At 45.5% G+C, this 24,302-nt stretch overlaps 1 protein-coding gene across 14 annotated transcripts in view; it reads left to right on the forward strand.

Moving 5' to 3' along the window:
- Nucleotides 1-24,302, forward strand: part of ATP11C (ATPase phospholipid transporting 11C (ATP11C blood group)) — a 103,406-nt gene that overhangs the window by 45,157 nt on the left and 33,947 nt on the right. For all 14 annotated transcript variants that reach the window (XR_014560301.1, XR_014560302.1, XR_014560303.1 and 11 more), the window contains exons 4-18: nt 1,923-2,003; nt 2,180-2,287; nt 2,951-3,079; nt 7,323-7,426; nt 9,331-9,381; nt 9,747-9,811; nt 11,308-11,389; nt 13,510-13,660; nt 13,770-13,967; nt 15,927-16,067; nt 16,704-16,861; nt 19,657-19,728; nt 20,558-20,631; nt 21,578-21,681; nt 24,045-24,226. Coding sequence is in view for 10 of the 14 variants with exons in the window: in XM_083722721.1 (XP_083578847.1) it covers nt 1,923-2,003; nt 2,180-2,287; nt 2,951-3,079; nt 7,323-7,426; nt 9,331-9,381; nt 9,747-9,811; nt 11,308-11,389; nt 13,510-13,660; nt 13,770-13,967; nt 15,927-16,067; nt 16,704-16,861; nt 19,657-19,728; nt 20,558-20,631; nt 21,578-21,681; nt 24,045-24,226 (1,700 nt within the window). In the remaining 4 variants the exon portion in view is untranslated. The remainder of the gene's footprint in view (nt 1-1,922; nt 2,004-2,179; nt 2,288-2,950; nt 3,080-7,322; nt 7,427-9,330; nt 9,382-9,746; nt 9,812-11,307; nt 11,390-13,509; nt 13,661-13,769; nt 13,968-15,926; nt 16,068-16,703; nt 16,862-19,656; nt 19,729-20,557; nt 20,632-21,577; nt 21,682-24,044; nt 24,227-24,302) is intronic.

Below are 24,302 nucleotides of genomic sequence, written 5' to 3' on the forward strand. Positions count from 1 at the left end.
TGCTTATGCACCAAGCTAACCGGCTGCCACTTCCACTTCCTTGGGCGATGTGGTTCAGCTTGCCAGGAGCAACAAATTCAACAGGAATCTCCCCAGTGCGCGTGGGGCTTTAACTTGGAACAGGTTGGAACAAAGGCTATATTTAACTTGAAACAAATCAAAATAGTGCCGCTAGGGACGGATGCGGTTTTCTCTCTCAGTTCCAGTGCTGTGCAGTTTTGGAAGTAATATCTCCATCTTTCAGTGAATTGCACACAGCTGATTTTTGCCCAGAGTTGACCCGCCATGGTCAATATCAGCAGGTCTACTCTGAGTAAAAGTTACTTGAAAACTTGGCCATGGAGAGGTGTGTGTGAATTATGACACTGTGATAAAAGAACTAAAAACCCAGCTGACTATCTTCTGAAGCAGAACACCCCCGCGAAAAATCTCATGGCTACCTATTTGTACCAAACCTCCCCTTGCCCTCCCAAGTTAGCCATTACCATAGGAAATAAATTAATGTTATATTCCAATGTTTGGCATCACATTACAAAAGCATTGCTCCTGTGCCAGGCATTAGTAGAGCCTGGCAGCCCGTCAAATCCACCTACCCACCAATGTGTGTGTTCATTGTTCCACAAGAGGCTTTTTCTTGTGAAGACTGCATAGCTTTAAACACACATGCCATAATAAATCCATTACGGTGCGGTCTTACACATGTTTACTGTGAGGTATGCCCCGCTTTCTTTAACGAGGCTTATTCCCAGGTGAGGGTGTGTAGCTAGCAGCCTTAGTCTTTAAGGGTGCTGCAACATTTTTTTAAAGTGTCTGTTTGTTGTAATAACATAGCTAACCCTCATAATTCAAACATAGTTGCATCTGTCAATGGCTTCTGGTCACAGTAGCTATGCTCTGTTTCCATGGTCAGAAGCATAAATGTCTCTGAATATCATTTTCTGGAAGCCACAGGAGGGGAGAGGGCTCTTGTAAGGTCCTGCTTGCAGGTTTCCAGGGGCACCTGGTTGGCCTCTGAGAGAACAGGATGCTGGACTAGATGGGTCACTGGCCTGATCCAGTGGGCTCTCCTTATATTCTTACCATTCTGAGTGCCAAATACTTTTAGCGCTGGAGTAGCTTGGACCACTGGAATAGCTGTTCTAGTGAACAGACTTCTTGGAGCATGAGCCGAGCTCTTGAGCAAATGTGCATGTGTGTGACAAACCTCCATTTACAGTGCAAGCTTAGCACATACTTGATATCAACTGCATATCTGTAGCAGAAGGCTTTGACGAGCTCAATCAGCCTTGGGTCCCCAGATGTTTCTGGAATAAGATTCCTGCCACTCTCAGCCAGTTTGAAAGGTATGAAGCTGTTTGCAGCCCGACAACATCTGGAGAATCAAAACTGAAGAGTGTTGGCTTCGAAGAAATGAGTTCTTTACTGCTACTGCTACTGCTACTACTACTACTACTAATAATAATAATACACACTTGGATTCACATGGCAGGACATATAATGAAAAAGGATGCATTCAGACGTCACATTATTCTATTTGGACACCCAAAGAGATCCCTTCACAAGCTCTTCACAGCAAGAAAGTGGGAATGAAGAATATACATGGGTGCTTTTCTTCTTATCTGGAAGACACCTCTGCCATTTGAATGAATGGAAAACTTTGCCACCTCATTATCAAAACTTACTAGGCACTTCCTACCAGTGATTCACTACACGCTATAAAACAGAAGTCTGAATGGATTATTGTACAGAAAAATTTGTACATAAACAGATGCAGTTCATTAAAAAGCAATGACATGCACACTCTGGTGTTTTCCTGTGTTTTCCACGTTGCAACGTCAGTTTAAAAGCTGAGGACATCAAACCAGCAAATATTCTTTTCTTTAATTCTCCCCCAATAACTTGCATTTCCCCCTCTTCCGCAGGTCATAGTAGACACACCAACCAGCCCCGTCACGAGCGGACTTCCTCTATTCTTTGTTATTACCATTACAGCTATTAAACAGGTACTCTTCCCCCTCCCCCCCAAAAAAAGTAAATAAAAGAAAAAGGATTATCAATTTAGAGCTCTGCTAAATACTTGAAGAAAGGCTCTCCCTCACCTCTTTTTTCTTTGTTTCCCTTTCTCTTGTTTCTTGATTGTGATGAATTCCGCCCCCTGCTCCCTAATTTATCCATCCAGGGTTATGAGGATTGGCTGCGGCACAGGGCTGACAAAGAAGTAAACAAAAGCACTGTCCTGGTGATTGAGGATGTAAAGCAAGTGAAGAAGGAGTGTGAAGGAATCAAGGTGTGGTATGAAAGAGGGGAGCAAGCTTTCGGGGCACTGGGAAGCTCCAGGGGGCCTGTAGCGAAAGGCGGAAGGCGGGGTGTGAGTGCAGGGAGAGTTGTTATTAAAACCTTGCCTTCGTGCTTGCTGATGGAGTCTAGCTGGTCCCCTCTGGCTTGTTGGGGTGGCTGGGAATGGGCTGAAGCACTTGTGTGTTTTGTAGCAGAGACGAGCGAGGTTTCTGCACGTTGGAAATGGTTTGGGGCCTTGCCTTCAACTGCAGGGAGCCATAGGCAGCAAGGAGTTCTTGCAGGCGAGTGAGCAAGCTGGTGGAGGAGACAAATCTCTGCACCCTTCCTCTGCCATTCCACTTGGCAGAAGGCTTTTTCCTCTTCTGTAATGCAGCACGATTGCGACTTGTGTGAAGGCTACATTCTGGGGATGGTGCACAGAGGCAGGAATGTGTGTACCCTGCATGAGCCCCACCCCACCCCCACCCCCCGCTCCCAGCATGACAGAGAGCTTTTAGATTTAGATGCCTTCTTCACTTCTTTGTTGTTGATTTATATCAATAAAGCCTTTTCAGCTGAAGAGTGGGGGGGGGGTGTGTGTGATGCTCAAAATAAGTACATCTAAGCAAACATTTCTGCAGCACGTTGACATTTATTTGTTCTGGTCTTTAAGGTTGGCGACATAGTAGAAGTAAAGTCAGATGAAACCTTCCCATGCGATCTGATCTTCCTCGCATCAACTCACAAGGACGGGTGTTGTTATGTCACTACAGCTAGTTTGGATGGAGAATCAAATGTCAAGGTAACAGAATGGGTAAACAGCACATCTGACCTGCAGCCCTTTTATCTTCGCTAAGCTTTGAAGCGGTAAATCTTGGCTTTCCAAAGCTTTGACACGGCGCAGTCACTAGGCTGCGAATCAAGAGTGACTGACTGTGCGTACCTGTCACACAAAGGAAAGTGAAATGCATTCCCTTTCAGCCATGCTCTCTTCACGACTTGCTAATTCTATATGACAGGATGTTTTTGTGCTGGGGAGCGTATGGTCATGCGTGGCCCTCTGTGCGTGGCCCTCACAGAGCTACACCACAGTCCTTCTCTCATGAGCGACAGGCTCCTATCTGGTCCACAGCTTACATGGGATTATAAGAGCATGCCTTCTGGGTCAGACGAAAGGTTCAGTATCCTGTTTTCTGTGAGGGCAGATCCGGTGGTGTAGGAAGGGGGGTGCAGTCCACCCCCAGGTGTCATCACTGAGGGGGGTGACCACGGGGGCTGGCCTGCAGCGCGCCCGAGCCACACATCTCTCTTGGGGAGTGACGTGGCTCGGGCCCCTGCAGACTCCGCACTGCCCGAAACAGCAACATGGGGCTTGTGGACACCATGGAGGTTCCACACAGCGTGTTCTGCCCTGGCTTACCCTGCCCTGTGGGCGGCTTGCCGTGTCCCTGGGCACCCGAGCAGCCGGCTACGCCACTGGATAGATCAAGCCACCGCACCCCTTTTTGGGGATTCAGCAGTGCCTTGTCTCTGAATCTGGATTTCTCTAATAGCCACTGATGGAGTGCCTTCTCCACTCAATGCAAAGGTGGATAAACCATGGGATTCATACAACTGTCACAGGTCTTCCATGCAGCCAGCCACAGATGCACGAGCCACCCACCACTGCCAAATTCACCACCCACCAGCGAATTTTGCTGTCTGGCAGGGGTGTGCCTTAAGAACTGCTGCTTGATGGACTGAGGCAGGGGTCGGCAACCTTTTTCAGCCGTGGGCCGGTCCACTGTCCCTCAGACCATGTGGGGGGCTGGACTACATTTTGAGGAGGGAAATGAATGAATTCCTATGCTACACAAATAACCCAGAGATGCATTTTTAATAAAAGCACACATTCTACTAATGTAAAAACACACTGATTCCCCGACCGTCCACGGGCCAGATTGAGAAGGCGATTGGGCCGCATCCGGCCCACGGACTGTAGGTTGCCTACCCCTGCCACTGTGGGGATCATGATTGCAATGGGGGTCATCCCTGAGCACCTTCCTCCAAATGTAAATTGCACTTCTCTTGGCCCGCCTAGTTACTGTTATGCAGGCTGGGCAGAGTGAGATCTTTTGCCACTGGTGTGTGTTGGGAGCAGCTGCACTTCTCAGTCTCAGCAGGGAGACCTCTGGAAAGTTGTGTGTGCGCGTTCGTGCATGCCCCAGCCGCACAATTGGCATGTGGCCCTCAAGCACCCACTCCCTGCAGCCTATTATGATATCACAAAAAAACAACAACTGGAAATAGTTGGTGCCGTTCTGAGCAAACATTTGCCCTGCAAAAAGGCAGAAATCAGTTAAATCAAAAGTATGAAAGGCAGCGATGCTTCTGAATAGCAGTTGCTGGAAACCAAGGACTCCTGAGCTCCCCTTCTGCTCCCTGGTCTTGCACAGGCAGCTGGTTGGCCAGAACAAGAACAGGATGCTAGACTAGATGGGCCATGGGCCTGATCCACCAGGCACTTCTTGTGTCAAATGAGGGAAGGCTTCAGTTTATCTCTAGGTGAACAACTAATCAATTTTACTATCTGCCCATTTTTAATAGTTGTACAAAATACCATTTTAAAAATACAATAGCTCCTCTGTGATGTTATACGCTGTCTCAGCAATAGCTATTGAAACACAGGTATATCTGTCGTTCTGAAGGTTCAATATTTTGATCTTACTTCATATGCAACATGATTCATAACATGAAGTCTGGCTGGTAATAGCAATAAGATTGCCCATCCTATGATTTACTGTTTCAAATTTCCTTTTGAAAGATAACAGAGCCCGGGACCATTATCCTATGGAAGATTCTCTGTCTGTCTGTCTGTCTGTCTGTCTGTCTGTCTGTCTCTCTCTCTCTCTCTCTCTCTCTCTCTCTCTTGTACATGTACACACGCACCCAGCCTTATGAACCATTCCATTTTCTGTACATTGCCAGATAAAATATCATTGAACTTTGGTGTACATGTGTGTGTGTGTGTGTGTGTGTGTGTGTGTGTGTGAGTGAGAGACATTATGACATAATAGAACTCTGGTGTTTTTCTGGCACATGGTTAAACTATGGCATACACGCTCATAGGAGGCAGTGATGGCCTTTAAAAGAGGATCGGTCAAATTCACAGGCGATAGGGCTGCCAGTGGCCACTAGGCGCAATGGCTATGCTCTTCTCCCATGCTCGGAGTCAGTGTTCTTCTGAACACCGGTTGCTGCAAACCACAAAAGTGAGGAGTGCTCATGTCCTGCTTGCGCGCTTCCTGTTGTCATCTGATTGGCCACTCTGAAAACAGGGTGCTGGACTGGAGTGGCCCCTGGTGTGATCTAGCCAGCTGGTCTTCTTCTCATCCACTGTTACCGCAAGCAAGTCATGCTGATTCTCCCCTCACACACACACTCTTTTCCCCCTTCAGCTTTCCTCCAAAGCATGTCCTGTATCTTGTTTTGCAAGAACAAGGTGCAACAGGATGTGCCTGAGAAGGAATGTACTTAAAATGTTTAATGAGCTTTTTCTATAAATCTTTGGCAAGGAAGCGCAAAGCCCAAGAGCTTAACCTCCAAGTTGTGAAAATGTCTGTGCTTTTAATGCCATTCATCATCTCCCACCGTTGATGCAATAGAGCTGTTTCTCATCCAGCTTGAAACGAGGAAAATTTAGAGATAACGAGCTAGGGAAGCATCTGGGTGAGTTTTGTTTATGAAGATGGATCACGGCAGTGTCTCCTGCTGACAGAAGTGATTTACAACACCCGAGTAGTGTCTGGAAATAGAACCTCTTAAATGGAGAATTTTAAACCCTTTGTCTGCTTTCTAATTTAATCAAGAAGTATCTGCGTAGCCAGGGATGCCTAGAATAGCTCTCCCTCCTCCACTGACATTTAATTCTCTCACCGATTACCTTTGAGAGATCCTAGGCCAGCACTCAGGGGAACAGGGAACACAGAACACCTGTTGAAGCATCTGCATGTTTTCATGAAACCTGGAGAAGCTGATGGACTGTTCTTCAACAGGTCTCTGGAATCAACCTATTAGGCCACGGATGGGAAACCTGTAGCTGTTGCTAGACTCCAGCTCCCATCATCCCTGATCCATGGCCAATCACTGATGGGAGCCGGAGTCCAACAGCAGCTAAGAGGTCACAGGTTCCCCATCCCTGAATTAAGATTTTATTCAGCGTGGAAAGCAAGTAAATGGCAGTGCATGAGTTATCAAGAGTAAGCTGCTCAACTGGAACTGCAACCCCACAAGGAGGAGACAGGCATCTATTTCACATTGGATCTATCAGAAAATTTCCAGCTTATTTCTATATTGTAGGAGCAAATAATTGGCTCAACGTGCATTTTAATTTAGTAGGTTTACTGAATTGGTTACTTACTGAAGCACTTGTGTCTTGCTTTATGCCAAAAGGATTCTTGTGGTAGCTTGAAAATAGGTTCATTATTTTATATTTATAAAAGGTATTTATATACCACCTGTTCATAGAATATAGCATGGCAGTGCAGAGCAATTACATACAGTAAAATATTAAAAAATGGTTAAAATGACTGGCTAATCGAAGATTTTTTAAGCAGCTGTATAGACCTGTTGATGTAAAAATATCTCCAGGAAAGTCAAAAGTGAGGGTGCCTGCTGAGTCTGTGTTGGAAGAGCATTCCACAGCATAAGACCGATGACGCTAAATGCCCAATTTCTAGTGAGTGTCACGTCAAGCCTCTGTAATACAGGAAGCAACCAGCCGTGCTCCTCTGGATGATCTCACTGATCGAGCTGGGATAAAAGGCCTTTAAAAACCCAGCAATAAAATTACAGCTAACGCAGCAGTAGCGATAGTAATAATGAGCCTCTCGAAGATGGCTAAAACACAGATCAGCTAAAACCAATTCCTAGTAGCATTTCCAGCAATCAAAGCACCACATGAGCTCTGTAGCTTGTTAGAATCGCCCACTGTGCAAAACGGTCTGTGTACTCTAGGGACAGTAAACAGCTGCTTAACGGATTTTGCATTTCCGTCTCCCTCCTAGACTCACTACACTGTGCAGGATACTGCCAAACTCCATACATGCCAAGCCATAAATTGCCTTACTGCTACAATAGAATGTGAACAGCCTCAGCCAGACCTCTACAAGTAAGTTCTGAAACGCAACGTTTATTTCCTTGCCAATTTTTTTTTTGAGGCATGCACCACCTTGTGTCTGTCTTGTCCCAGGACCGGGCTCATGAGTTGGGCTTTGAGGTGCATGGTAGGTTCTGCTTCGACTGTGTCAAAGCTTTCTGTTTGCTATTTTATTTGCATTAACCAGCTGCGAGCTGGATCTGCACCGTTTCCTGGGAGATCAGGCAGCCAGGATTAAAGATTAGGATCGTATCTTGTTAGTCCATCTTGCTCACAGTTGTGTACACTGACAGGCAGCATCTGTCTGTCTTAAAACAGCATCTTGGTGGCCACCTGTCATGGATGCTTTAGGGGGTTGGACTAGATGATCCTTGGGTCCCTCCCAACTTTAAGATTATGTTTCTATGATCTCTGCAGGGTTTCAAACAAAGATTTTTCCCAACCCTGCCTGAAGGTGCTAGGGACTGAACCTGGGACCTTCTGCATGCAGTGCAGTTGCTAAATGACCCTTCTCATGTGAGATTATCTCTTTTTGAGAATTCGATTCATTCCCGAATTTAGAGTTGTTGATCTCCTTTCCCCGTATGAGAAAGTTGACTGTGCTTCATTATATTCTGAAATTGATCCTGGTCTAATTGCCCTTAGGCAAATGTCGAACAAGTCCCTTTCCATCCATTGGTCTTCCTGACCCAGTTGCCGCTCCCCCCCCCCTTCTCATGCATGGGAGGGAGGGACCGACCCCTTTCCCTGGCCTGCTATTGATTCTCCTTCCCTTGTACTCTTCCCTCCTCCCAAATGTGTCATGCCTTTGAGCTCACAGTCTCACGGGTTAAAGGCAGACTCTGCCTTTTTAATCTTTTTCTGCAGCATCTAGCAAATGCAGGCGCGTGGTAGATGTGCGTTTCGCAAATGCTAGGAAGGATGGTGGGATGGAGACTGACAAATAACTGCTTGTAAAATAAATGCCTTAAAACATGGTTCTCACAAATTTAGTCTCTGGCACTTCTGTGCCATATATATATCTCCATCCATCCATCCATCCACCGTTCCTTCCTTATCCTTCTCGATAGTGGCACCTGCCCCATGGAACGCCTTCCCACCAGATGTTAAGGAGATGAGTAATTATGTAACATTAGGAAACATCCGAAGGCAGCCCTGTATAGGGAAGCTTTTTAAGGTTTAAGGTTTTACTATGTTTTTATATATGATGGGAGCTGCCCAGAGTGACTTATTGGTGAATATCTTGCTGGATTTGCATAGCACACAGTGTACAAATGTTTGGAACAGGGTGGGAGAACCTTAATCAGTCTGAGGGCTCATTCCACCATGGTCCAGCTTCTAGGAGCTGTGTGGCAGTGATAGGTGGGGCCACAGGTAAAGTGAATGGAGCAGCAAATGTGGCTTTCAACTTTCTACACTAAGTTACCTTCTTGACAGGCCAGCCGTTTCTACACACAAGCACACCGCACAAACATCCCTTTATCACAGCTCCAGGGCACAAAACCTTTTTATTCTTCTTTTTATTACACATATCGTGTTTTTATATTGTAATTCCATGTGGTGAACCATCCTGAGAACTAAGAAGGAAGGGCGGTATACTATTTTAATAAACAAACAAAAGTAAATAAAATCTCTGATGAGAAGCCAGGTGAGGGGTGTGACCTGGAGAACAGTGGGGCCTTGGGATTACCCCAAGGGCCGAATAGGGAGGCTTGGAGGGCCACATTCGGGGCCCCCAGGGATGAGGTTCCCCACCACTGCTTTGTGGAACAGGTGTTTCTGAGAGCTCTGCAGTCTTTACCCACCTTTGCTTTTCTCTCGCCACTTCTTTTGTTCATTGATAATTTGTGGCGGCTCTCCTACAAATTACCAGAAAGGCTTAATAAGCAACCTCTTGTGCCCATCTCTCATTGCAGGTTTGTGGGCCGAATTACCATCTACAAGGACAGTCAAGAGCCAGTAGCCAGGTTAGTCAGCTGTTTTGTTAGTTCATTATCCCTATGCTTTGGGGGGGCTTCTGTTTCGTAAGTAATTAGCTGGCCTCTTGTCGCCTCCCTAAAGGCTATTGCTGACATCAGCAGCTTGATGTTTGACTGCTCTCTATCCCTTGCACTGATTTTTCACTTTCCCTGCACATTAATGAAACCAACTTAGTGGTGTTGTCTTACTTCCCCCTTACCATTGCCATATTAGTTGACATTTTCAGAATGCATCTTCTCTCTCTCTCTCTCTCTCTCTCTCTCTCTCTCTCTCTCTCTCTCTCTCTCTCCCTCCCCCCTCCCTCCCCCCCCTTTCCTTTTGTAAGTGGCCTAATGGTCTGACTTCATTCTAGGGCACTGGGTCCCGAGAACCTGTTGCTGAAGGGAGCGACATTAAAAAACACTCCTAAGATCTATGGTAAGCAACTGTTTGGCGTTTTCCAGTTTGTTTCAGCCATGCTTTGAATTTAAGACCTGCCCTTCACCAGCCTCTCCCAGGGCACATTACAACAATTTGAAGTTAAAGGCCGTTAAAGCATGTTACAGTCACGGGAATGGGCCAGGCATTGGAAACACACATCTCAGGCGCCATAGGTCAGGGTGGAGTGATGCATCTTCAGCATTCACCAAAATCCTGTCTAGTGAAGGTGCCAGACACATCTCTATAGGGAGGGAATCCCAAGCTTTAGGGGCTGCCACCCCAGGCGCTGTCTCTTGGGCCATTACCACCACCCCGCCCAAAATTTTGATGGAGGTGGAACAACCAAGAGGGACCCACCTGCTTATCTCAACGCCTGGGAGGACCAGTTGGGAAGAAGGCTGAAATCTCAAATTTGTGTGGTGTTTATTTCCTGCCCCAAACAAAAGTTTTGGGCTGGGTTCCTATGCATATTTAATCACTAGTAACACACATTTTAAATTAGTGGGATTTACTTTTGACTTAAGGGCTCACTCAGGCAACCTTTTTAAATGGGCACTCATATTGGTTTGAGAGGAACTTAGGTGGCGCTGTGGGTTAAACCACAGAGCCTAGGATTTGCCGATCAGCAGGTCGGCGTTTCGAACCCCCACAGCGGGGTGAGCTCCCGTTGCTCGGTCCCTGCTCCTGCCAACCTAGTAGTTCGAAAGCACGTCAAAGTGCAAGTCGATAAATAGGTACCACTCCAGTGGGAAGGTAAACGGTGTTTCCGTGCGCTGCTCTAGTTCGCCAGAAGTGGCTTAGTCATGCCGGCCACATGACCAGGAAGCTGTACACCGGCTCCCTCGACCAATAAAGCGAGATGAGCGCCGCAAACCCAGAGTCAGTCACGACTGGACCTAATGGTCAGGGGTCCCTTTAACCTTTACCATCTTGGTTTGCTTGCACAAAGCATGCACAGTGGTTGGATGATGTCTGATCTTTATTCTGATTTGCTTGCAGGGTTTTACCCCATTTCTCAGAGCATTTAATGGGTTTTTCACATCTTACCCCATTTCCAAGTGCATTTCCCCATCACTTCCCTAAGCGCAAAGAGTGATTAAAAAAGAAAAGAAACATTCTTAAGCAGATTTGTTGTGCCAGTGCGATAGAGCACTTTAATCTGCTTGAACTGTGCAAACCTAAATTTCTGGTTTGAATTCCTCTCCCAAAATAACTTGACAGTCAGGAGGCAACCACAAGGTTGTACTTCTTCTTCTATCCAGAGCTTAAGCTCATCAATTGTGACTTCATTTTCAGCCTAGTGAGAATGATTCTTCCATGCAGTATGAACTGTTTATTACATTTATTATGTCTCTGACTACCAGTTGCTCTGGAATATGAGTGAGCCCATGTACTTGACTACATGGACTGGTCATTGTGAAACTTCCTTCCTAGGAAGGAGCAGGTAGGTGAATGTTTTCAGGGCGTTTCACCGGTGGCTTTGATTTTTGTAGGAGTCGCAGTCTATACTGGAATGGAAACCAAAATGGCTTTGAACTACCAAGGAAAATCCCAGAAGCGATCTGCAGTTGAAAAGTAGGTTATCTGGACATATTGTAAATCTCTTTTGAGTCAACTGTTGTTTAATTGGATTGTGTATATTGTACTTCAACATTCTTCCTTTGTCTCAGAAACACCCAGTGTTGGAAACTGAGATATGAAAGCTAGGAGCTAAGGCGCAACAATGGAATGCCTAGGCACTTAAAAAAAAACAAAACAAGAAAGAAATGCTGAAATTGAATGCACTGCAGCTAAAACACTATGTTAATTTTTCACATGGTCTAGTCCTTCCCCTGCGCATGCACCCCCCAATATTCTTATGAGGATCCTTTCTCCAGTCTTCAGAGAATAGCTGGAGGTGGGGAGGCAGAAAAAAGCTCCTCCTTTCCTTTCAACAGTGGCAATTTTAATCTGAAAGCAGGAGTGTGGTGGAGTCTCCTTCTTTGGAGGTCTTTAAGCAGAGGCTTGACAACCATATGTCAGGAGTGTTCTGATGGTGTTTCCTGCTTGGCAGGAGGTTGGACTCGATGGCCCTTGTGGTCTCTTCCAACTCTATGATTCTATGATCTTAGGGGCAGTATTGCTCCCAGAGCTCAGAAACTGCTCACACTAATAAAATCCCCTGTTGCAAAATGCGGCTAGAAAAATGGGAGTTTCGAACATGGCACACGCAGAAGAAGAAAAGCCCAGCTTTGTGGAGGTGACACATTCCGTATTTGCCCGAATGTAATGTGCACCTTAATTTTTGCAACGTAATTTGGCCAAAAAAGGCCAAATTAGATTCATGTAAATATGGTATTTGTAAAATGGAAGAGGGATGGTAATCTGCACCCCCCCCCACGCCCTGTATAAGACATGCGCTGTGTGTGAAAGGGTAAGGTTGGACTGGACATACATGTGCCATGTCCCTCTCTGCATGCCTTCCAAATCCCTACCAACAGAACAAGGCATTCTGGAGGTGGGAAAGGCTTTAGCCAGCCCAGGATTCATTGGATCCTGAACTGGATTGCTGATGATGCGGCAGTCATCCTGCCCCCACCTTGAATCTGGGGGCCCCAGGTGGTCTCACCTCTTTGTAAAGCCCCAACACTTGGTTTCCTCCCCGGAATTTCTATAGAAATTAACTGGAGTGCCTCAGTGGCTGTGTTTAGGAGCTATTGTATCCCTCAGCTGTTTCACAGCCCCGCCAGGCCTCCCTGTTTTGCACTCCACTCCACTCTGTTCTGGCCAAGCCATGCCCACCCGCAAATCACCTGGCATCATGTATGACCATATGTATGTAACGACGACAACACAGGGCCTGGATTGGCTTCTCGCCCCAGTCAGGTTTAAACTTCAAATGTTAAATAATTCTTTTTTGTCCTTTAAAATTGTAAACTGCCTTGGATTCTTTGCCAGAAAGGTAGCATATAAATGCACTGAATAAATAAACGATTGAATCACGTGTGGGCAGGTTGGCAGGAGGCTGGGCTGAACCAAAAGTGTCTTCTGCAGCACGGGTGACCAGCTGATCAGCAGGACTTCTGAGCACCATGCATGGGCCCCTCCACAGTGCTTTGAGGTCCTGCCTGGCCGTCATGAATGCTTCAGCTGAGAATCATGCATTGCAGGGGGTTGGGCTTAGATGATCCTTGGGGTCCCTTCCAACTCTGCAGTTCTATGATTGTAAGTGCTTCAAAGTGTCATGTCGCTTAACTGATGAGTGGGCAGCCGTACCTACCCATCAGCTTTGGCATGGGGGTTAGGGGAGTTCCAGTTCCCCACCCCTGCTAAGGTTTACATCAACATTTTGGATTAAGACGAGAAATAAATAGGTATCCAGTTCAGTACTTCCCCCGCCCCCCCAATATTCTCTGCCATCTGTCTCAAGGTAGCAGTCTGGCCAGTGCATCTTCTATCAGTTGCATGTCTCAAACGCTTTTCAAAAGAGAGCCTCACAGATGCATGAGCGTAATGTGGTTTAATTCAAGTGAGGGGTCTAATGCCGGTGCAATTCTCTTGAATCAAGGCTGGATGGCTGCAAAACCTTGCGGGGTATTGTACCCTTATAAGTCTTGGAATTGTTTCTTTCATGTCCCTATCAGCATAGAGTTTTTCCACTGCTTGCGTAATACTATAAACCACTGTGATTCTTTTTTAACACTTTGCCTTTCCAGGTCGATCAACATGTTCTTGATCGTTTATTTATGCATTCTTGTGGGCAAGGCTATAATATGCACAACTCTGAAGTACGTCTGGCAAAGCGTTCCATTTCACGACGAGCCTTGGTACAACCAGAGAACCCAAAAGGACAAAGAAGCCTTCAAGGTAACTGGGCTTGCTTCAGCTTGGATTGCCACCGCCTCTGTATTCATTAGCGTTTGCCCGTGTGCACTTTTTAAAACAACAGTCCAGTCAATCTTTCTGTTCTCTCTAGCTCTTAAAAATGTTCACCGATTTCCTGTCCTTCATGGTTCTCTTCAATTTCATCATCCCTGTCTCCATGTACGTGACCGTCGAGATGCAGAAATTCCTGGGCTCCTTCTTCATTTCATGGGACAAAGAGATGTATGATGTGAGCTGCAATGAAGGAGCCTTGGTGAACACCTCTGACCTCAATGAAGAGCTGGGCCAGGTCAGAAGCATCTTGTTTCCTTTTTCTCACCTTTCCCTCCTCCCCACTGCAGTTAGTGTCTTACGATCTGTTGGTCCAAGTTAAAATGATACAAGTACCACTGTATTGAATTTTGGTGAGAACTGACCTGAAGTGTCAGCAGTGACGTGGGTTTTCCAGAAAAATCCAAACTGGAAAATTTCCCCAAGGTAAAATTGGACTAATTTTTACATGCTAATCAGAGTAATTTGCTTGGGAAGTTTTCAGATTGCATTGGAGAAGCTGCCGATGCCATGGAGAATGAGTGATCTGCTTCAGCAAGTTAATTGTCCTTGTTATTTATAAGTAATGCTAAAAACTCACACTGTGCTAAGCTTGACTAATACTGAATCTGCAGTCGGCATCTATTCATTCTTCCAAATGTCCTTGTGGAACAACAAATTTTCTGCAGAAAAATTAAGTACTAATTCTCCCCCAGCCCACAACACCGTGTGTAGATTGGAACATAATAATCCTTCAGAGCTCACATTTTTTTTCACTAAAGTTCTGGACTCAAAAAAGAACTGACTACTTAACCCTGACAACTCAGTCCTGTTTGGAAGTAAGTCTGAATTCAGTGAGGCTTACTTGTGTGGTTAGGGTTGTAGCCCAAATCAATTTAGAATTGCTTCCAAGTTCAAAAATACTGAGAGCTCAAGATTTGACCATCAATCCAAGTAGAAGATCACCTTTACTTTGATATTCCATTAGCATTCTCTTCTCAGTTAGATCCTATTTATTTCTGCCCTCCCTAATGAGAACAATGGAGCTATAGAAAAGCATATTGCAACTATCAAAACAAAAGAAAGCCCGGTTTGGTTGTGAAACAAGCAGAGCAAAGATGTCAGGGAGAAGATAGTAGATTTCCTGCCAGTGCAGTGGCTCTAAAAGGCCGTTTAGCCAGCCAAGACGTAATCATCTGGCCTTAACAGAACCTGAGACTTCTAGGTTCTCGTGTTCCTTTCAACACAGGATTTCTTTTTAGAGTATTTAAATATGTATTAGCGCTAAAGATTGATTCTTTGGGCCCCTGAGTGCTGGATGCTATAATTAGCCTCACTAAGCAGGATTTGCATGCTTGTTACCATGCAGGGAAATGTCAGGCTCCCAATCCCATGCTGTGCACATGTCAGCTGATCCTCCTAGTCGTGCTGCTTTTAATTTTTAAAATCGCTTCTTCTCCTCCTTTTGCAGCGGGACTGTTTTTCTTGCAAATATAAACTTGGTTTGACTTTTTTGTTTTTCCCTTTCTTGGGCAGCTGGGCTTCACTGCTTGCTGCTGTGTAAGGCATGGCTCAGCAGCTAGAAGATCTCAGCCAAATTGTCCCTCCTAAGGGCCTGTCTTCTCCCATCTGGGGAGGGAATGGGTTCTTTGTGAAGTGGACTTGCCAGTAGGCCACTTAGAGGGATGGAGCCTTGGTTCTCCACCCTTTGCTTCAAGGGATAGGAAACTTGTGTCCCTCCAGACTGCAGGACTCCCACAGTTTTCAGCCTCAGGCAACACAGCCAGTGATCAGTGCTGATGGAAGATGTAGCTCATCTTTGCTTTTCTTTCATTTTCCAAGTGGCACTCCAAGAAAATTAGTTTCTGGCCAGGAACGTGAAAACAACTAACTTGCTTGCTCTCCTGGACAGTGAGACAAAACTAGATCATCACGGGAGGGGGGGGGTAATTTGAAGAATGAGCAGGATAAATGAGCAGGATAAAAATGAAAACTGTAAAGAACCAGGGGGCATTGCTGCAGGAAATGTGAAGCATAAATCAGAATGTAACAGGCATGTTTTAATTCTAGCATTCAAGCCACTTCCTAAAGTGTTTTATGTCTTAACACATATATAAAAGTGAAGTGGGCCTCCTTTTCCTATAGATGCCACCAGTTGGGGAAAGAGCAAAGGGTTTTGTTTCTCGTTAACTGGGAACTATTTTTCTTTTTCTTTTAGGTTGAGTATGTGTTTTCTGATAAAACGGGGACTTTAACAGAAAACACAATGGAGTTCATTGAGTGCAGCATTGATGGCTACAAGTATGGAGATTCCATTACCGAGGTTGATGGATTGAAGGGTCATGGAAAAGCAGAGAAGGTAAGCATCCAGTGCAGGGCAACCCAACTTTCTGTACCAGGAGGGCTGCAAGAGTACTTAGACAAGCTTTTTGAGGTATTGTATGTGCGGGACGCAGGTGGCGCTGTGGGTTAAAGCCTCAGCGCCTAGGACTTGCCGATCGAAAGGTCGGCGGTTCGAATCCCTGCGGCGGGGTGCGCTTCCGCTGCTCGGTCCCAGCGCCTGCCAACCTAGCAGTTCGAAAGCACCTCCGGGTGCAAGTAGATAAATAGGGACGCTTACCAGCGGGAAGGTAAACGGCGTTTCCGTGTGCGGCTCTGGCTCGCCAGATGCAGCTTTGTCACGCTGGCCACGTGACCCGGAAGTGTCTCCGGACAGCGCTGGCCCCTGGCCTCTTAAGTGAGATGGGCGCACAACCCCAGAGTCTGTCAAGACTGGCCCGTACGGGCAGGGGTACCTTTACCTTTACCTTTATGTGCGGGCTGCACACTGTCTTGTCGCGGGGTTGGGGGGGTGGAGCAAGACTAAAATTTGACTGTTGTTGCACTGGAAGCAGCTGGTCCTGTGACGATGTCTCCGTGTTTCTTCCTTGTATCCCTGGAGCAGGAAGCCTGCTTGCTAACATTCTCATTTCCTTTTGTTACATCCCTTCCCCAGAACCGCGAAGAGCTCTTCCTTCGTGCTTTGTGTCTCTGCCACACAGTTCAGGTCCAGCAGAAAGACGAAATGGATTCAGGGGGGTCGCAGACAGGCAGCACGAGCAAGTATGTTGCCGCTTCCCCAGACGAGATTGCTTTGCTGCAAGGAGCTCAAAAGTAAGGATGACTTCGGAGGCAAGGCCACTCCCTTCCCAGTACATCCATCTTCCCACTCAGTTGTATTGAACGGTACAAAAATGTTCCCCGTGAGGCCATCATGCTCACAGGTGGACACTCTCCAGCTTTGGATACTGAGAGTGGTAAAGAAAATATTGCTGAAACTGCCTGGTGAAATTTGGCTTAAAGGTGTTTGCGGTTGTTGGGGGGTCTGGCTGTAGGTTTCCATGACTTAGGCCATGCTTTAGAATTCCCTTGATGCGTGGGCAATGCTAGGAGCCACCATGGCTGGGAACCTGCTGAAGCTCAGAATTGCAGGGAGGCTCACCTGACAGGAGGAAGTCCTGCCATTTTGGTACCCAGTGGTCTGGTCTTGTCAGAGGTATTGTGCATACTCTCTCTGTCAAAACCAGTCCGAGGCACCTCTCAGAATCCCTAGACTTCCCTAGTATCCCCAGATGTTTCATTGGCCCATTTCCCTCCTGCCTTTTTCCGTCAGCCACAATAGCTGTAGTCATGGATGATGGGAGCTGTAATTCAACAACATCTGGAAGGTATCAGAAGAGGAAGGATTATTTTGACCAAGATGTGTCCTTTGCTTGCAGGCATTTGATCTGTTTGTTTGAGGATTATTTTGTGGTTTACCCCCTTCTTTTTAAATTGTATTTTATCTGCTACATCTGTCAGGTCTTTTAATTTTTTGTTTTTGTTTTCAATTGCTTGGGACAGCTCTAATTGGATTTTATGGTTTATTAAAATTGTTGTAAGCCAACGGATGCAAATAGGACCATAGGGTTGCAACCCGCAAAGACATACCCTTTGAAACCCATGCTCATCAATTCCAGCTGGTCTGCTTTGTGCAGGACTAACATTGGATATACATCCCTAACCATCTAGCTCAGTGTTGTTTACACTGACTGGCAGCAGCAGCAGCTCTGTGATTTCAGGCATGGTGTATTTCTTGGCTCTCCCTGGAGATGCCTGGGACTTTCTGCATTCAAAACAGGTGCCCTACTGCTTTGCTGTGGGCCCTCTGGTGAAAAGGTGGGATGGAAGTATTTATAACAAGTCGTTAAAATGAAGAAGCTGAGTAAGGAAGGTGAATCACTTGGAAGTGAGTCTTTGCCGCCTACTCAGACAGGTGTGGGCGTAATTGTAGAGGCAGTGGATGCATCTGGAGAAGATGCTTGTAAAGCAGATGTGGAGGGGGTTCTTAATTTTTCTACTGGGGGATAGCCAACTTCTTCTCTCCCTTGGCCATGACATCACACCTGTCCTCTGCGCGTTTTGGAGCTGGGCAGCTCAGGTCACTTCACCTTAAGAAACCTGGCAGGCACCCTTTTCTCTGAAACCAAGGCCATTTCAGAATCTCCTGGGGCCAAACAGCTGGGAGGTCAACTGACAACTTCCAAAATTAGGTTGGGACAATGTGAAAATTGGGCTTGGTGCTGGCTGCAGCCCACCTGTTGCCCATCCTGGCCTAATCGCAGGTTGCTGAGTGGTGGTGTCTTGATTTTTAACAGCAATCACTCTTGTCTCATCAGTGGAGGAACATTCCAACAACTGGGCTCGGTCCTTTACCTCTTGCTGAAAAAGAGTGTCTCCCCCCCCCTTTTTTTTTGCTTGCTTGTTTGTTTTAAGTTGCATTTGATGCTTCTAAGGTCAGGGCAGGCTGAACCAGAGTCCTTCAACCTTTTCCCCTGTGTTGCAACTGTGGCCAAAAATAAAAATAAATAAATAAAAGTTTAGATCATTCTGTACAGCAGAGATAAATTCTTTAAACGTCCTTCAGTCGGGTTTTGATTGGCAAAGCAGCTGAAAAAGGGGCATCAGCAAAATGGAACACATTAACGGACAAAAAATAAACAAGCTGCTTGCCAAGAGAGAATTGGGGGGGGGATGCAGTCATATTGTCCATAAGTTAAAAATAAGCAAAGCAGAAGAAATGTGCAGAGCAATCTCTGAACACGCTCTGCCCCCCACAAACCACATACAAGGATCAGAGGTTGCTGTATTCCATTGCTTAAAAATGCTTTCACACACACACGTCTGTGGGCGATTGGAAGTCCTTCACCCCCCACAAACTCAGTTCTACATCTTGCGTACATTTTATTTATTTCTAAAAATATTTATAGACAGCCACCTCACATAAAATGCAAGTGTGCAAGTGTACAACAAGTTCAGAAAATAAAAACAACACAGAACAATTTTTAAAAAATGAATAAATAGGCCTGTTGGCATGAACTGGTCTTCAAGAATCACCTGCCAATTAGCAGCAGGATTGCCTGCCAGAAGACTGTTTTGCAGCATCTAACCTGTGATGCTAAATGTCCAGCCGGGTTTCTGAAACATGAAATGCAATTCAGATTCAGCAAATGTGCCTAATTCTGATGCTTCTCATTGAACTACGAAGGGGCAAGGAATGCTGAAGAATATGAACACCCCTTTCAGCAGACTTTGGAAAGCTTAGTCACTTCTTTGAGATTTCAGCAGATAATGTATTTTCATCCATGAAAACTAGAAACCTACTTTTTAACAACGACAAAAAAAAGCAAACCTGAGTCTTTCTCAGGAAGTTGAACTCTGTGTCCAGCACGATTTGGGCGGGTTTCCTACATTTCCAAGGAACTGCTCGCACAACTGCTGCCTATATTGCGTTATCAAGCAGAGTTTTCTCCACGTGGCTTTTATTTCTTTTTAATTTCTGTCAGTTTTTTGTTTCTTTTTAAATCTGAAGTGCGTGTGTGTTGGTTTTTTTTTTTCAACGCCATTCTGTCCTTTTTGTTCATTGACAGGTATGGTTTCACTTTTCTAGGACAAGAAAATAACTTCATGAATGTACAGAACCGAAAAAAGGAAATCGAAAGGTAGGTGCGACCGTGGCTAGGCCTCCCGATATCACGCAAGGCAGCCGAAGCCTGGTTAGGGAAACCCTAATACTGGGCGGTGGTGATGGAAATGATTGGCTCATTTCAAGGCATGGTTTTTTATTAAAAAAAAAATCACTCTCCTGCCTTGAATCTAGCGCCTGGTTCCCATTGCTGTTTTCCCACATTTCTGCTTCTGTTGAGCCATTTGGGCTGTGCCAGATACCTGTTATAGCAGTACAGAAATCAGCAGGTGTACATGGGCTGCATCCCCCTTCCTCTTTTTTATATCACTTAATTGAGGTGGGGCAGCTCTAGCCTTGCGTTTTGCAAGTATTCTCTGTGATCCTTGCATGTGGCTGCTGGCTCCACATTAGAATTCCAGAAGTGCTAGCATCTTTTAAGACCCATCATTAACGTACTCAAAATAGTTTTCTTTTTTGGGGGAGGGTGGGGGAGGCATCCTTAAGTGGGCTAAGGCTATTAAAGGAGCTGAAGGACAAGGGTTGGCTGGCTGCATGGCCAACAGTTGTTGCTCCTCCTCCTGCTTTTAGACATGCCCCCTTCCTTCCCAGATGCCAGATTAGCATCCCTTAGGAGGGTGGATTTGACTTAGACACCCCTTTTCATTTACACAAGTTGCAAACCCCTAAATACCTTCATAATAGATACAGAGTGTTTGTAATCCTTTCCAGAGCAGTGGCTAACTGAAGCTTACACAGGGTTCTTATTTGATTCACTTGTGTAGGGTTTGAGGGTAATAAGTGGTTTGAGTTTCCCAGCCACCTTCCAAGACCCTAAATGCTCTTTGTCTTTCTTGCCTCAAAAGGTACGAACTGCTGAATGTTCTAGATTTTGATTGTGTCCGTCGCCGAATGAGTGTTCTCGTGAAATCGCACGATGGTGAGTTGAAGCTCTTTTCTCTCTTCACCATGAAATTTATTATTTTGACTTTTCCAGCAGCAGCCTGTTAGTTTAACTTCTTCACTGCTTTAAATAATAATCAATCCCTTTTATTTTTCAAATAGTTTTTATTAAAGTTTTCAAATACACATTTCCATCATTAAATATCCACCATTATAATTATACATTCATTGACTTCCCTGCTTCCTCTTCCATGGGTCTTTTAATTTTCTCATAATTAATGCATATTCTGTTAAAACCATTTAATCCCCCAATCGTATTTCCTCATTCTACATTATATTGTAGAATTTACCTTAATCCTGTTAGCATTTTCACTTGTTTACTGTTATTTTCCAGATATTCCACAAGAAAATTCCACTCCTCTTTGTAGACTCGATCTTCTTGTTCTCTTATTTTACTGGTTAGGCCTGCGAACTCTGCATATTCTATCGTTTTAAGTTGTCATTCCTCCTTCTTAGAGACCTCTCTCAGGCTCCATTTTGGGGCTAACAAAGTCTGAGCTGCTGTGGTTGCATACAGAAATATTTTTTTCTGACTCATGGGTACCTCCATCTGAACTATTCCCCAAAGGAATGCTTCTGGTTTGGGGGGGAATGTTTTTTAAAAACTTGCTTTCATCTCATAGTATATCATTTCCCAATAATCTTTAACTATTTTGCATGACCACCACATATGAAAAAAATGTGGCTACTTCTTTACATTCCCAACACAAGTCAGATTAAGATTTATACATTTTAGCTAATCTACTCAGGGTTAAATACCCTCTATGTATCATTTTTATATGGTTTTCTTTCAATGTGTAGCATGAAGATCTTTCTTCCATAATTACTCCCAGAGATCAAATTCTATGTTATGCCCTAGATCTCTCGTCCTACGAATCACTGATTATTTTACCCACCCATCCCTTTTCAAACTCTGTTTTTAGGAAGCATATACCTGTTCTGCAAGGGAGCAGACTCTGCAATTTTCCCCAGGGTCCCAGAAGCTGATGTCCAAAAAACAAGGATACACGTAGAACGCAATGCAATGGTAAGAACGCCAACTTTGACTTATTTTGTTTTGCTCATAGAGAGAATGCATAGTCCAGAATCTTGGCGTTTGGAAAATCAAATGCCGTTAAGCTTTGCCCAGATTGACTGTTGATTTTTAACAGGGACCATGTTTGGACCAAAGTCCCAAAGGCTGGTGGCAGTGGCTCTTTCCACCAGCTCACCCTTTCAGGATCGCCTTTACTGCTGACTCTCCAGGATAAATAGTGCAGAACTTCCGAGATAATAGCAATGGCCACCAACCTGGATGGCTTTAAGAGAGGGTTAGAGAAATTCATGGACGGAAAGGTTTTCAGCAACTGCTAGCCAGGCTGGCTATGTTTTTCCTCCACTGCTAGAGGCAGTATGCAGTTGGATAACAGAACCCTATTTGCATCACAGTTGCTGTTCCCTTGGAGAAGGGGTGCTGTCTCCAAAAGCCTTGCATCTTGGCTTGTGTGGTAGAAAACAACTGATGACAAAGGGCGATGTTTATTTGTCAAGGGGCGGGGTTGGGCTCCCAATTGCTTATTCCTAATCAGATGTTTTAATAGGTTTCATATTGGTGGCCCCAACCTTAAACTTTTTAAATTTTGTGCTGTTAAATGGGAGCCTCCAGCTTCATAGAATCATAGAGTTGGAAGAGACCACAAGGGCCATCGAGTCCAACCCCCTGCCAAGCAGGAAACACCATCAGAGCACTCCTGACATATGGTTGTCAAGCCTCTGCTTAAAGACCTCCAAAGAAGGAGACTCCACCACACTCCTTGGCAGCAAATTCCACTGTCGAACAGCTCTTACTGTCAGGAAGTTCTTCCTAATGTTTAAGGTGGAATCTTCCTTCTTGTAGTTTGGATCCATTGCTCCGTGTCCGCTTCTCTGGAGCAGCAGAAAACAACCTTTCTCCCTCCTCTATGTGACATCCTTTTATATATTTGAACATGGCTATCATATCGCCCCTTAACCTCTTCTTCTCCAGTCTAAACATGCCCAGCTCCCTTAGCCGTTCCTCATAAGGCATCGTTTCCAGGCCTTTGACCATTTTGGTTGCCCTCCTCTGGACACGTTCCAGTTTGTCAGTGTCCTTCTTGAACTGTGGTGCCCAGAACTGGACACAGTACTCCAGGTGAGGTCTGACCAGAGCAGAATACAGTGGCACTATTACTTCCCTTGATCTAGATCCTATACTCCTATTGATGCAGCCCAGAATTGCATTGGCTTTTTTAGCTGCCGCGTCACACTGCTGGCTCATGTCAAGTTTGTGGTCAACCAAGACTCCTAGATCCTTTTCACATGTACTGCTCTCAAGCCAGGTGTCACCCATCTTGTATTTGTGCCTCTCATTTTTTTTGCCCAAGTGCAATACTTTACATTTCTCCCTGTTAAAATTCATCTTGTTTGTTTTGGCCCAGTTCTCTAATCTGTCAAGGTTGTTTTGAAGTGTGATCCTGTCCTCTGGGGTGTTAGCCACCCCTCCCAGTTTGGTGTCATCTGCAAATTTGATCAGGATGCCCTTGAGCATCAGTACAGTGGTACCTCAGGATGCGAACAGGATCCGTTCTGGAGCCCCGTTCGCATCCTGAGCAGAACGCAACCCACGCCTGCGCATGTGCAGATCTTGATTCGCCGCATCTGTGCATGCGTGTGACGTCATTTTGAGCGTCTACATCCATGAGCAGCGAAACCCGGAAGTAACCCATTCCATTACCTCCGGGTTGCAGCAGGACGCAACCTGAGAACATTCAACCCGAAGCTACTTTAACCCAAGGTATGTCTGTATTCTGAACACTGGCTGGGGAGCAGAGGCACGTAAGGCCTGTTGATGTAATGCCTTTTATCTGGCTGGCCACTGTGGGAAACGGGACGCTGGACTCTTTATTGGCCTTGCTTATTCTGTGGATAATAAACTTCTTTTCCATTGTGGAACACAAGCTGGTGTGCATAGGGTTCCCAGGTTGTCTCCTGAACCCAGGCACTGACTAGACCTGCATCTGCTTAGCTTCAGCAAGGTGGCTACCCACCTCATACTTTTAGACAAGGTCTTGGGACTCAGTGAATCTCTTGGTCTGATCCCACAAGTCTCTTAGGTTTTTGAGCACCTGAAGGGTCACTCTACTGCTACCAACTACACTTGCCATCAGTGGATTTACTGCAAGGAAGGCTCTGAGAATCATGGTCGTCAACCCATGACCCAGCAATCTTTTTAAGGCAGCTTTGAGAGGCTACCTATGACTACTGGCCCAGCAGGTTGAGTCTGGGTTTTTTTGCAGGTGCCTGCGAGCAACTGAACCCTGCTGTTCTAGAGGGAAGTTTGGTGGGAGACCTGAGGTTTAGAAAAATGCACTTCCTTGCTTGTTTTTTTAGGATGGGTATCGAACTCTCTGCGTGGCCTACAAAGAAATATCTCACTATGATTACCACATAATTGATACCCGGGTTAAGGAAGCGACGATGGCGCTACAGGATCGGGAAGCAAAGATGGCCCAGGTTTTTGACGATATTGAGAGGAACATGCATTTGATTGGGTCCACAGCTGTGGAAGACAAGTAAGTGTCCACAGGAAAAGAAACGTGACCTCCGCAACTTGGAAAAGGAGATTGGGTGATGTTTTTGTCCCTGCCT

Source organism: Podarcis gaigeae, assembly GCF_964106915.1.
Source record: "Podarcis gaigeae genome assembly, chromosome: Z".
Classification (NCBI taxonomy): Eukaryota; Metazoa; Chordata; class Lepidosauria; order Squamata; family Lacertidae; genus Podarcis; species Podarcis gaigeae.